The 14,265-nt window shown below is 42.3% G+C and overlaps 1 protein-coding gene across 40 annotated transcripts in view; it reads left to right on the top strand.

The window, feature by feature from the left end:
• Nucleotides 1–4,272: 4,272 nt before the first annotated feature.
• ICA1 (islet cell autoantigen 1) overlaps nt 4,273–14,265 on the top strand; it is a 154,019-nt gene continuing 144,026 nt past the window's right edge. For 13 of the 40 annotated variants that reach the window (XR_010158770.1, XR_010158783.1, XR_010158779.1 and 10 more), the window contains exon 1: nt 4,633–4,787. Coding sequence is in view for 2 of the 40 variants with exons in the window: in XM_024357737.3 (XP_024213505.2) it covers nt 4,725–4,881 (157 nt within the window). In the remaining 38 variants the exon portion in view is untranslated. Of the gene's footprint in view, nt 4,882–14,265 lie in introns of all 40 variants that reach the window. The other 27 variants (XR_010158784.1, XR_010158780.1, XR_010158777.1 and 24 more) reach the window with 12 other exon arrangements.

Here is a 14,265-nt window from a genome sequence, read left to right as displayed (position 1 = left end):
TGAAAAACTTATTTCCTATATGAATATTCCTATAATTTGCTCATTCAAAATAACTGGCATTAATTTGAAAATATCTCTGAAATGAGTGTTCTTTTTGAAGAATTAAGATAGAATTTTGGGGCTTTAGTGTCATAATTCTTATTTTGTTTTTTGTGGGGGGGTTTTACTGCAAGTGCAGATTTGGGGCGGGTAGAGTGGGGAGCTGGTTTTGTTTTACCTTCAGTGGTATCCTCCATTAATATTAACTTATCAGGACAAAGTTATCACTTTACCTCCTTGTTATTATTAAGTTCAATTCCATAAAATTCACTATTATCTGTGTTTGTGCTTATCCAAAAGGATTGTTTTGGTAGACAGTCTGCTTCTTCCTTCCTTTAAACAGGGATAGCTAAGAAGGCTGAGATGTTATAAGACTAGAGCACACTTGCAAAATATTTGTGCAGCAGGAACTTTTCTTTATATTATCATGAGGTATCCAATGGATGGACCTGAAATATTTCTCTTTCATTAACAGATTTTTCTGTCCTGTTTCCTCATAATTAGCTTCTTAGCGCCAGTAGAATTTGAATAGTATCCAGAAATCTGAAAATAAGTCACATATTTGGGGGTTTGTTGTATGGTTCTTACCTTGTAACTATTCCTGAGGAAGATACTGGATTTACTGTGTACATGTGTGCACACAAGTGTGTGTGCGTGCCAATAAAACTATGAACACCTTTTTTTTTTTTTACTTTTTAAACAGCTTTACTGAGACATAATTCGCATACCACTAATTCACAATGAATTGTAAAATGCACAACTCAATGGTTTTTAGCATATTGCAGATATTTGTAAACAACACCAATTTTAAAACATTTTCATCACATGAAAAAGAAACTCTTAATCCTACTACTTTGGGAGGCCAAGGCAAGTGGATCACTTGAGGTCAGGAGTTGAAGACCAGCCTGGCCAACATGGCAAAACCCTGTCTCTACTAAAAATACAAAAATTAGCTGGGCATGGTGGCACACGCCTGTAGTCCCAGCTACTCAGGAGATTGAGGCAGGAGAATCCCTTGAACCCAGGAGATGGGGGCTGCAGTGAGCTGAGATCGTGCCACTGCACTCCAGTCTATGCAACAGAGTGCGACTCTGTCTCAAAAAAAAAAAAACAAAAACAAACAAACAAACAAAAAATACCAAACTTAGCTGGGCATGGTGGTGCATGCCTGTAATCCCAGTTACTCAGGAGGCTGAGGCGGGAGAATCACTTGAACCCAGGAGGCGAAGGTTGCAGTGAGCCGAGACTGTGCCACTGCACTCCATGCTGCAGGACAGAGCAAGACTCTGTCTCAAAAAAAAAAAAAAAAGAAAAAAGAAGAAAAAGAAACTCTATACTCTTTAGATCTCACTCCCTATCCACCCATACTCTCTCCAGCCCTAAATGATCACTATCGTACTTCCTGCCTGTACAGATTTCTCTATTCCAGACTTTCATATGAATGGAATAATATATTTGTGACTGGCTTCTTTCACTCAGCATAATGTTTCAAGTTTTGTCTAAGTTGTAGCATATGTCAGTATTTCATTCATTTGCATGGCTGAATATTCCATTACATGAATATACTACATTTTGTTTATTCATTTGTCTACAGCAGGACAGTTTTGACCTTTTGACTGTTTTGAATAATGCTGCTATAGACATTTGTGTACAAGTTTTTGTGTAGACATAGGTTTTTATTTCTCTTGGATATAGACCTAGGAGTGGAATTGTTGGGTCACATGGTAGCTCCATGTTTCATCGTTTAAGGAACTTTCAGACTGTTTTCCAAAGTGGTTGCACCATTTTACATTCCCACCAGCACCAGCAGTTTCCACCACCAATTTACATCCTCGCCTGGGTTTACCTTTGGGCAATCTTGCTTTGCCTAGGATGGCAGAATAGAATGACAGAAGGGCAACAGCCCAGTGACACAGTGGAGATCGCACCGGCCCTAGACTGCCTACCTTCCAATTTAAGTGAGAAAAAATAAAGCCCTATTTCATTTAATCCACTGCTATTCCAAGTCTCTGTTAGTAGCTTAACACAAATCCGACTCTCGTGGTCCTATTAGCATATCTTGAATCTGGGAAGCTCTTGAAAAAATTATTGAATTGAATATGTAAAGATTTTTTTCATAGAAAATGTTGTCATCCTGTTGTACACTGGAAAACGCACCTTATTTCTCTCCTAATTTCTGATCCCATCATTCAATAGCCATTCTCCTTAGAAACTGTTTCGGGTTCTCACTAGCACCTTACTGGTGTTCTGCAAGATGGAAACAACAGCTGGTTATTCAGAAACAAATGCAAGTGTTATTGATGGAGCCATTTTATTTAAGGGGAAGGAAAAGGACTCATTGTGGTGATGGAGAATGAGCAGGAGTTGTCTATTATTTCCTTTCTCAAATATTATCCTAAGTGTTAGGACAATAATTAGAATGAAGAAAAATCAGTTAAGGTTTTCTCCTAAACTCTCCGGGAGCCCACAGAATTTCAGTGCCATGTTGACTACATAATGCTTGTATCATGTATTTGTTCTCTTTTAGACATTGCTTTTGAAGCCACTTTTAGCCTCTGTAACAGGTTAGACTCACAGTCATAGTTTTCATCTTGGAATTCAGAAAGCATAAAAGAAAACCGTGTAATCAGTTGCAGCTCAGCTGTCCCCGTTTTTTCCCTTCATGCTTTTGTTCCAATCATCTGCATTTTGAGGGGATACTTTGAACACACACACAACCTCCCATTCTACTGGCTGTTTTGTAACAGATTTAAATATTTGCCCCAAAGCCAGCCTTTGACCAATAGGGCTTCTGATTAAGTTTTCATGTAACTGGTAGAAAGGAGAACATTACAGAGTCAGGAAAAACTTTTCAAGTGATTTAGTCCTTTCTCAATGCTTCAATTAACTGATGATACGCTCAGTCAACATTTATTGGGCACCTATGATGTTCATTACGGCACTTCATTCTGTTAAACAATAATAATCTCTTTATCCTTTTAACTCCTGATAATAGCTTTTTACACATAAATTTACAGTTCTTGGAATCAATGTATCTTAACATATCTTAATCATCTTTCTTTTGTAAGGAAGACTTTCTCATTTTAAAGGCTTTGGGGTTTTTTTCTTACAGCAAAATCATTTGGCTTGCGTTGTTAACACGTTAGTTTGAATTTTTTTTTATAAAAGCCAAATATATATAAGCGATACTTTTCTCTCTGAAAATTTCTCCTGAATCTTAGCTTTTCAACAATTTGCTATTTTGTAGACCATATTCATGATTTGTTTACTCATACACACTTATTGAGGAGCTGTTTATTCAGCTCCAAAATTCGTGTTAAGACTAGGACAGGCTCAAATCTATGACAAACAGAATCCCCAAAGAATAACTTTAAAGGTTATGTAAATTTCTGGAGCTATGCTATCTTATTATCTTTTTATTAAAATGTCAACATATTCTATACTTTTTCTCCATCCATTCTGGCAAGACACCATGCTATCTTGAGATTAAGCTAAGTCTCCTGGTTCAGATTCAAATCCCTGCTCAATAATCTCTTTATGGCACTCTGGGCAGTGTCTTCATCTGTGAAATCGGGATAATGATTTTATCTACAGTATTGGGTTGCTGTAAGGATTAAATATAAAGCATACAGCATGTGCCGGACATAGAGCTAGCACTCCATCCATGTTAGCGCAGGATTTCAGATTCGTCGGCATCATGACTCAATAACTATCATTCGGCCCTTTTAAATTGTTTCAGCGACGACTGAATGAACTTATTTATAAATGTATAACATAACTAGGGATGAAGTCATACTACATTGAGGTTTCATTTCCACATAGATAATATTAGGAAGCAGCTATGCCAACACTTTTTCTTCCTGTGATCTGTATACTGCAGGGTCTCTAGAAACAATGGTTTGGTTCTTTCCTGGTGACAAAGGATAAGAGAAGATGAAACTGCTACAAGTGGCAATAACTTAAAAATAAAAGATACAGAAATATATGGAAATGAAAAATATATACCTATACATACACAGCTGTTTTTAAAACATGAACTTTATTCTCGAAGCTCAAACTTGATTTCCAGGTACAGCAGGCCTCTGTAACTTTTCTTGGCACTTAAGTCATGAAGTCTCCTGTCCTCTAAAGCTACAGAAATTTAACCTGGAAGCAAGCAGCAGGCACTACGCACAGCACAGAGGGAACCCTGGGGTGTACGCTGTGGCTCCCACCTGTCCGCCAGGACATTGTGACGCAAACGCTATGGCCACGTGGAACACCTGCCGGAGAGCAGGGGCGGGGTCACTCTGGGCGGCGGATCCGAGCGGGGGATACCCCAGGAGATGGGGGTCGAGGAGAGACCCCGGGGAGTAGAGAGAGAGAAACTCACTCCCCGAGTCCCCGACCCTCCCCAAGCAAGGTGAGGTCAACGCCACCCACCTTCCCCCGGTCACCCTTGGAGGGGTCGCTCCGGCGGGCGTCTGCTGGAGGGTAGAAGCGGGGAAGGGAGGCAGCGGCGGCGCCCAGGCGGCGGTAGGTAGCCGGGCGGCGAGGGCGCCCGCACCCCCCGGCCGCTGCGCTGCGCTGCGGTGCGCACGGGCTCCGCCGGTTGCTATTCCGGCTGGTGGCGGCCGCCGCAGGAAGGGCCGGTTCCTGCGCTCCCCCCGCCCCTTTCCCTCGCCTTCGGCTGACGCTGACGTCGGATGAGTGATCCGGAGGGACGCTCCGACCGCGGCCGGGAGGCTCCTGGGGGCCGAGGCTCCGAGGTACCTGCCCTCCGGGGTCGGGGCGGGGGCGCGCCGGGCGGGCTGCAGGAGGCAGCAGGAGACGCCCGGCAGCCGGGACGGTCGGGGACGCCTGGTAGGAGCTGCCTTCTCTGCCCTCCGCGGGCGGCGCGTGATAGGCGGGTCGCCTCCTCGGGTCCCGGATCCCGGTGCGGGAACCGCATCAGCCCCTTCCCCTCCCCTCCTCCCTCCGGCCTGGGAAGGTCTGGAGGATGCGCGCGCCATGAGAGCGTGCGTCAGCCCCGGGGGAGCGGTGGGGAAGCGTTCCGCGCTCCGGCCCCAGCGCTGGGAGCACCGGCACCCATGCCAGCCCACCCCACTCACCCACCGCGCGCCTCGCCTTCCCGGCGGCTCCGGCCCCAGGACCCCGAGCTCCCTGGTGGGCAGGGACTTGCGTCCAGGGTTGACTTGTTGACAAGTTCACCTGCCGCGGCGCCTGGTGTGTGCTTTTTCTCTTCCCCCCCGTGGCCCTTTTTTCGGCAGGGGCGGCAGAGAGCATATGGGTACCTCTTTATAACCACTAGTGCCAGGAGGCCTGAGCTTGGTCCCCCGGGGGCGAGGTGCTCAGCAGTCTCGGACTAGACGGGGCGAGAACCCCTAAGCAACCCCGGTTCCAGCAAACCCTGGCGCGCCCGTTTCCTTTGGGTGCTGCTGACTCCGCCTTTCCTGCTCCGGGGCTATTGCAGCTCCTGCTTCCTCTGGAAACGAACATATCCTGTTGTTATGTCTGCCTTTCCCCCAAAGCGGCTCTCCAGGAACCTTTCCCACTGTCTTTTTACTTGTAGTACCCCCAAAGCACCTGAGCTTCTCTTTGGGGTCTTAAAAGTATCGCGCCCTTATTCTGGCGAAGGGCATTAACTGCCTGGTTGGGGAGAGTTAGTTTGGAAAGAATCGCGTTCTTTTCATTTAGATGGCATTAAAAAATTAGCGCAAGAAAGGGTTTTGTTCATGAATCTTAGTAACCGAGATCTGGTAACTGTATAAAAATTATCAAGGCCTGGAAAATATGTCACCAGCTTGCTTGGGAGTGATACTGAATGTAGGAAGAAAGACACATAAGGCATTCATTGGCCATTAAGGTCCTATAAAATATGACTCATCGCAAACATGTTTTTGTCCATACGTTTCAGTGAAGTCTCTTCAGAAAATCTCAAATTGGTTTCTGTGGCCTTCTGGTTTGAATCTGAGATCTGAACTGTTTTGTGGTTAGGGAGTGAAATAAGAAATGCTTAGTTTGAAATCTAGGCTCCCGATGCACTTTCATACCCCCTGTTTAAAACACACACTCTCTAAAAATGCTTTTAAGTAAGTTTTCAAACCAAAGATATATTTTTAGATTTCAGTCTTTATTTTTGAACCACCCTTTGTAAAGAATACCACAGGAACAAAATCAATTTATAATCCTGAATAGCTCAAATATCACTCTTTGGTTTTATACTAATACTGTACATACATCTTAATTGCAGGAGATGTTGCTTTCTAATTGTTTGTTTGTATTACAAAGGGAAGTAATTGTACTGTTTATAAAGATGAATCTTTAGAAAACGTAACAGTTAAGCTACAGCGGGCTATTTGTGGAGAGACCTGATGTTAAAAAACGTTAACCCTGTATCCTCCACCCGTGGATCATTGAGTGCTAAAGATACTGGATGGTAATTGCCTGGGTGGTTTATTTTGTAACTATTTTCCCCCATTTGGAACACCTGAGTAACTATCTGACTGCTTTCTCTACGCATCTTTACAGCAGTGCGTAAAGATCAACCTCACGAAAAGTATAGAAAATTTTGTTACTCAGAGCCTTCAAAATCAGTACGTTTTCAAGATATTTGACTAAATAGTACATTTTTTTCAGGTGCAAGCAGCATTAGCGGTATGGAGGTCTGGCAATTATGCCATAACATAGAAGGATAAACCTATGTTTGGTATGAACTTTTAAGATTACAGAAACCTCATGCGAGAGAGGGAGGAAGTTAACAGGCCCCAAGGGTCAGGATGAATTTTTCCTCTTCGTTGGTTGAGCCTGAGGGTAGGTGGCAGTGTTTATAATCAGCACGCTGGTCACTAGTGTCCTTTTTTTCCATCTGCATTACTAGATTTATGGGAACCATTAATAAGGATGCTATCTGCATGTTTTGTCCATGAGGCAACATAGATCACTAATGAATCTTATCCCCCAACCCCACCACCATTCGCAATCTGCCTCAGCAGAACTTTAAACTCAAAAAACACTTTTCCCCCGCTTTTTTCTTGATTCCCAAGCTGATGCATTTCGTATCACAATCATATCTAACACTCTGAGGGAGTATGGAGGACTCATGGGCTTTGGATCCTGATGGAGCAAAATCAGAATCCCTGCGTAACACCTAACTAGCCATGTGACCTTGACCAAGTTACTTAAGTCACCATTTCCTTATCTACAGAACAGGAATATCCACCTTTTTAGGGGCGGGGTGGAGATTAGAGATAATGTATATAAAATGCTTTGCACGCTTTTAAATAGGACTCACTCAGTAGTAATAAATTATTTTTTCACATGCTAAACATATGCTATCCGTATCTAAAAAGAATGCTGCTGCTTTGCCTGTGATAGGAAGTGTATTTCAATTTGGTTTTGAGTAGTTCAAGTAATTTTGTACCAATACTAAGACCCTGGGCTTTATGGAAAACACTCTCTGAAGTTGGGGGGGTGCAATCGGAAACAAAACAAATCTAATTTGTTCCAGTGGGGATAGATCTTCCAAGCCCCTGTCACTCAAACGTGGTCCATGGACCAGTAGCATGTGGCCTCCCCTGGGAGCTTATTAGAAATGCAAAATCTTAGCCTGCCTGCTACTCTCTTCCAGACCCACTGAATTCAAATCTCCATTTTAACAAGATCCCCATGAGTATGTTAACATTTGAGAAGCAATGCTGTAACCTGTTATTTCTCCAACTTTAGTGTCCCAGAGAATCATATGGGGGCTTGTTATAATAAATGTGGATTCCCAGTCAAGCTTCCTTCATCTGCTGTTAAGCAACATCTCAGGTAGCTCTGATCCCTAGGGTCTCCCACAGACTGTCCAGCACACTACTCTAAAATGAGCCTCTGTCCTCTTCCTTCACAAAGGACTTTGGCAACTATGATCTTATGTGATACTCAACCCCCTTTGAGGTAAGTAGATATTATCATCTCCACCTGTCTGATAAGGACTGCAGGCATGATTTGCCCTGGATAGATGCATATGGTAGAACTGCCTTGGAGCCTCTAAAAATCCTGGCTGACCACGCTTTCACTATTCTAGCAATTTACTATTTAGTATTATAGCATCAAATTAACATAGTTTTTGTTTTTTGACCTGTAAGTAATTTTCACAAATAACTAATGAATCTCTCCAGGACAGGGAAGACTACATGTGATAGGGCATTTTATACCTGTTTTTATAACAAAGCCTGCCTACTATGTGACTGTAGGCCAGTTGCTTAAGATAACTGAACTTAAACTTCTTCGTGAAATGAATATAAATCATTATGTCAACTTGGCAGTATTGCGAGGATACTCCGTGATGTGGGTGAAGCATACACCCCAGTGTCTGAGAAGTGGCAGTTCCTCAATTAGTGGTAACTGCTTGTCCCAGTGTAAACCTAGTGAGCTAGAATGAGTTCATGAAAAGGTGGGGAAATGATGGCCTGCATCATTCATGATGGGAATCATCTGTCTCTCTTGCTAAGTCAGATGACATCATCCATCAGGCCTTTGACCAAATCAGAGAAGTGGGATGACTTAGTATTGAACAAGCATTGGTTGTATATGTGCCATGAGCTACACACTGTGCTAAACACTCAGAATCCCAAGACTCAGACCCCACCATGCTCTGGAGGAGCCTACAGCTGAGTAAAAGAGGGAAAGAGAGGAGTCAACTAACCAATTGCCTTTCAGGGAAAGCAAGAAGGAGATAGAGACACAGGTGGTAATGCAGCCCAGGGCGGGGGCATCCCACCCCAACAGGAGAAAGGGCAGAGAAACCCTGAGATGCTTCATGGAGGAGATTGCCCTTGAGTTGAGCCTGAAACAACCAGTAGGAATTCAGCAGGTAAATAAGGGTTGGGAGTGGGGAGAAAGAGCGTTCCCCACTCCCAACCATGTGTATGTGTGTACAAAAGTCAACAAGTAAGGGAGAGAACACTAATACAAATAGTCCTCGTGTCTGGAGCCCAGTGTCTATGTGTGTCCCTTACTAGCTGAGTGGCCTTGCACAAGTTTGATCATCTGTGATTCAGGAGGATTAGATGCACTAATTAGTGTAAGCACAGGACTGATTCTAAATATTCGTTGCATGGTTGTGGAGGTGGTGGAGGTATTAGTAGAAAATAGGGGACTAATATTAAAAAGTCATTAGAATCAGAGAACATTGCAGAGTTCAATTTTAGAATACATTTAGCAGAAAATACATGAATTAAGAGAGGGTGACTGAATGCAATATAGTTCTGTGGAGTGGAAAATATGAGGTATATGTGTTCAGTGATGGACCACTGAATATATAGATAGTAGTCATTGTTAATTTTAAGAGTCTAGATTGGAGACTAGAAAGGTCCTCTGGTTCTAGGTAGTGAAAGTATTTGTACAAGAAGTGACTCTTAAGTATTGCAACAATGTTCCAAGAGTATACATATTGAAATCCATCTCTTACCATCATCATGATCACACTCACTGCCACATCTCTGTTCCCAGAACAGGGCATAGACATCAGTTTCTGAAACCTAATAGTACCTAGGGGAAAATCCGGTCTTCTCTGTGATATTTCCAGGGTAGAGCATTCTAAGCCAGAAACCAAGAAGCTGATATTTATAAATAGTGCCCCTCTCCTTAGTCATAGGAACCCTGACAACTATCAAGGAAGAAATCAATCAGCAATTGCAGGTTTTGTTGTGCACAGTAGCACTATATTGGCAGTGGATTTGGGACTAACCCAGCACCTAAGCCTGTGATTGGGGGAGATTGTTTTTATTGAAACAGCCCCATTAATCAAGCTCCTTTCATCCAAGAGTAGAGCAGAGTAGTTAAAAACAGGAGCTCAGAAGTCAAAAGTAAACTTGTGTTTACCAGTTGTTGACTTTGGGTAAATTACTTCATCCTTCTAAACTTTGTTTCTCACTTGCAAAATGGGTTGGTATCCCCTTCATAATGTGTGGCAATGACATAATGATGTTAAGTGCTTCACACATGTAAAGTGCTTGGTAAGTGGTAGAACATAATTATTGCCCCTTGCCCAGCACATATTTACTGAATGGCTACTGTGCTCCAGGGGCCATGCTTGGTGCTAAGGAGGCAAAGATGAACTTGAGGGTCCCTGTACTCATGGGACCTACAGTCTAGTGCAGGAGATACAGATGTAATTAGCTCCTTGAAGGAGAGTACAGGAGTGCAGTGGCACCACCAGTATGGAGCAGTTAACTCTTCAGTGGGGAGGTCTGGAGTGCAAGACCCATGGGGAGAGGGATAGAGAAGAGATGTTGAGTTGGGAATACTTCACTGAAGAGGCAACATTTGAGGAGAGTCTTGATGTAAATTCTAAGTTAGGCAATCAGACAAAGGACGGGGAGGGCATTCCAAGTGGAAAGAATCATCTCAAGGCCTTGAAGTGCATAGTATATTCGGGGAAGCTCAAGCGTTCTGACATGCACAGAGGGAATAGTTCTATCGGAGGGTGGGGAGGAGAGTAAGATTTGGGGGGAAGGGAGCCAGGATGTAAAGGGGACTGTGTTTTTTCCAAAAATGTTTGGAATTTCTCTAGTGGCAAGAGAAAGCAATTAAAACATTTTAAGTAGGAGAGTGGAAAAATTCGATTTGCATCATATAGTGATAGGTCGGGCAGTGTTGTAAAGATTGGAATGGACAAGTACACAGATAGTGTTGCCTCTTAAGGCCTAAGCTGTGAAGAAAGAAAAGATAAGATGCATTCAATCGCTTTTTAAGAGGTAGAATGGAGAGAACCTGGAGACTGGCTGCAAAAGATGAAAGAGGCTTGGTGTGGTGGCTCATGTCTGTGATCCTAGCACTTTGGGAGACCAGGGCAAGAGGATTGCTTGAACTCAAGTGTTTGAGACCAGCCTGGGCAACATAGTGAGAACTCATCTCTACCAAAAATTTAAAAAATTAGCTGGGTGTGGTGGTATGTGCCTGTAGTCCCAGCTACTTGGTAGGCTAAGTAAGAGGATTGCTTGAGCCCAGCAGGTCAAGGCTGCAGTGAGTCATGATTGTGCCACTGCACTCCGGCCTGGGCAACAGAGCAAGACCCTGCCAAAAAAAAAAAGAGAAAGAAGTGAGGTTTTCAACTTAGGCCATTCAGTAGATTTAGTGCTGGTAATTAACACAGGGACCACAGAAAGAAGAAGAATTAGAGAGTGCAGATGGAAAGAGGAGTTTAGTTTTAGATGTGCTGAATTTGAAGTGCCTGTGGAACAATCCAGGTGAAGATTACCATCTGGAGGTGGAAATGTGGATCTGGTGCCCTGGAGAGGTGTGTGATTTTGGAAGTTGTTGGCATACAGCTGGCAGTTGAAGCCATGGAAGTGGCCTCACCTAATGAGAAATCACCTAATGGGAGCAAGTAAAGTTCCAAGCTTGGAACCTTACAGATACTGATATTTGAGATGCAGGCACGGAGGAAAAGAAGCTAGCAAAGAAAATTGAAAAGATAGAAAAGTGTGGAGAATATTTCCTGAAAAGTAGAGGAAGAGGAGCATTTCAAGGAAGGAAGAGAACGTGGTCAAAGGTCATGAGAAATGAGGACTTGAGTGGGGCCCATAGTGAAAGATGTTCTCTGGGCTGGTGGAGAAAGGAACCAGAGAGCATGGGCTTAGAACTCTTGACTGTGAAGAGAAGGAAGAGGATGGGAACTGAGAAAGAGTTTGAAGAATGAGGCCTGAGGGTAGAAGCCAAGGGAGGTTGATTAACGTGAAAGAGAAGAGACAGAAAGATGGACTAAGGTGGGCAGGGGTAAGAGTGTAGGAGCTGTCCTTCCTAGGGAGAAGGAAGCGAACAGCAGGTTGTGGTCATGATTCTGGATAGCTCCAAAGAAGTGAGCAGGGGTGCACAGAGAGTGGAAACTGTGACAGAAGGTGCCCAGCGCAGTGCCAAGGCCATGGTTCCCCAGAGTGCATGAAGAGGGAGACTGCCTGTCACCACCCTGCAGGGTTTTCTTCCCACTGCTCCCTGAAGGCCAGGAGCTAAGTGTCCTGGTGCCTAATGCTGTTGACTCAGTGTTGCCATTTGCAGCATTGGCATCATTGTGAAGTATGTAAACATTGTGTTGTGTTTGTGCTAAGCCACTCCCCACTTTCTGCTTCCTGTTTCTCTCTTCTCTGCACTCCTAACCTGGAACTCAGTACCTTCATGCAACTTTCTGGGTTTTCTACCTGGTCTGCCCTAGAGGGTACATGCGCAATATCCCTGTCTTTCCTGACCCCCATCAAAATAACCAGTCTTGTGCTTTATAAGCTCTGGGCTTTGCTGCTCTTTATTTCCTGAGAAAGTAGAGAGAACCTGAAAAAGGGATCTTTATTAGTTCTCAAATAACGCCAACTAGATGACCCAGCAGAGGCAAGTGTGTTGCTGTTAGCTGAGCATACATGATCATATAGTGCTTTCTTCTGCTGCCTGCTTCCCTTTGCTGCTGACCTCTGAGATCCTTTCTTGCTCCTCCCTTCCCCTGCCTGGACTGCCTTCATTCCCTGCTCCTAAGCCAGCCCAAACTCAAACATGATTTACCTGCCACAGCTTAACCAAGGAAAGTTCTGGAATATGTGCCATTTCCAGAGAAAGGAGCTGTGGTGGTTTGTTTACAGGACCCGTGCACAGCATACACATTTTATAAACCACATATTGGTGTCTGCATATTTCAGTAATTTAAGACGAATGAGACAAAGTTTACTCTGTGACTTGGGAAATTTCCCCACATTTCCCTCAGTTCCTTCAGTGAAAAGAGGAGGTTGGACTAAATGATGTGTAAATTCTCTCCTCACTCTCAGCCAGGAGGTTCTGTGGAGTCATAACAAATTGCTTGATCACGTCTTTTGGAGGCTTCAAATTATGAATTTAATCTTAAAGGAAGAGAACCTTATAAACATTAGCATCTCCCTGATTATTCTGATGGCTGATATTATGCTTACGTGCAATTTCATATAATTATAGTCCCCACATTCATATTCTTGGTTCTTCCTTCACACTGTTATTATTAACCATTCATACGTTTCTATGTACATATGAATTAAAGTCATCCCTCTGTATACACAGGGGATTGGTTCTAGGAGCACCCTCAGCTATGAAAATCCACACATGCTCAAGTCCTGCAGAGCCCTGCAGAACCCATGTATGTATATGAAAAGTTGACTTTCCATATACACAGGTTTCTCATGCCAGGTTTCTCTCTTTATATTTAATTATAAGCAAAAAATATACTTAAATATAAAAATATGATTATAAAAAAATAGAAGATATATTTTCTATTTGCCTTTGGTTGAAAAAAATTGGTGTATAGGTGGACCCATGCAGTCCAAACCCATTTTCTTTAAGGGTCAGCCATATATATTTGTGATTTATAAATATATGTATACATTTTACATTTGTGGATACATATTGTATATATTACATCACATTGTCCTTATATTTTTACTTCTGATGGTCTTATAGTAGCCCACCACTTCACTTACTATTCACATAAATCCAATTTGACACAAATAGTACATTGTGCACACAGATTTGGACCTTTTTAAACTTGTAAAAATATGGAGTACAATCATTTTGTAGGTTATTTCAAAAGAAGATACATATGATTTTATTTTTGTAATGACATCTCTGACAGAATGTCAGAGATTCTGAGCAGAGATAACTGTTTAAGGGTATTTGTAACTAGTACAGAATATTGGTGACCTAAGTTATAGAATTAATTTCTAGCTCTTTTTTGATTTGTTTGATGCCTTAGACTGAGGCTCTCCAACAAAAATATAACAGCAGCCACATATATAATTTAAAACATTCTAGTAGTAAAATATTTTTAGCTTAAAAACTAAAAAGAAATAAGGTGGGGGCTGTGGCGTGTGCCACGCTTATAATTCCAGCTACTCAGGAGGCTGAGGTGGGAGGATTGTTTGAGCCTAGGAGTTCAAGACCAGCCTGAGCAACACAGTAAGACCCTGTCTCAAAACAAACAAAAACTAAAAAGAAACAGCTTAAATTAAATTGATAATTTATTTGATCTAACCCAAAATATTCAAAATATTGTTTCAACATAAAATATAAAAAAGTAATAAATAAGCAAAAAATATAATTAAATATAAAGCAGAATATATAATATACATATATAAATATGTAATATATAAATGTAGTTATATAAAATTTATATATATATAATATATCAACATGAAATAATTTTTATAACTATAAATATATGGATTTATTAATGAGACATTTTAATTTTTTGTT

Source organism: Pan troglodytes, chromosome 6 (assembly GCF_028858775.2).
Source record: "Pan troglodytes isolate AG18354 chromosome 6, NHGRI_mPanTro3-v2.0_pri, whole genome shotgun sequence".
Lineage (NCBI taxonomy): Eukaryota > Metazoa > Chordata > Mammalia > Primates > Hominidae > Pan > Pan troglodytes.
This window is presented reverse-complemented; position numbering and strand designations above follow the sequence as displayed.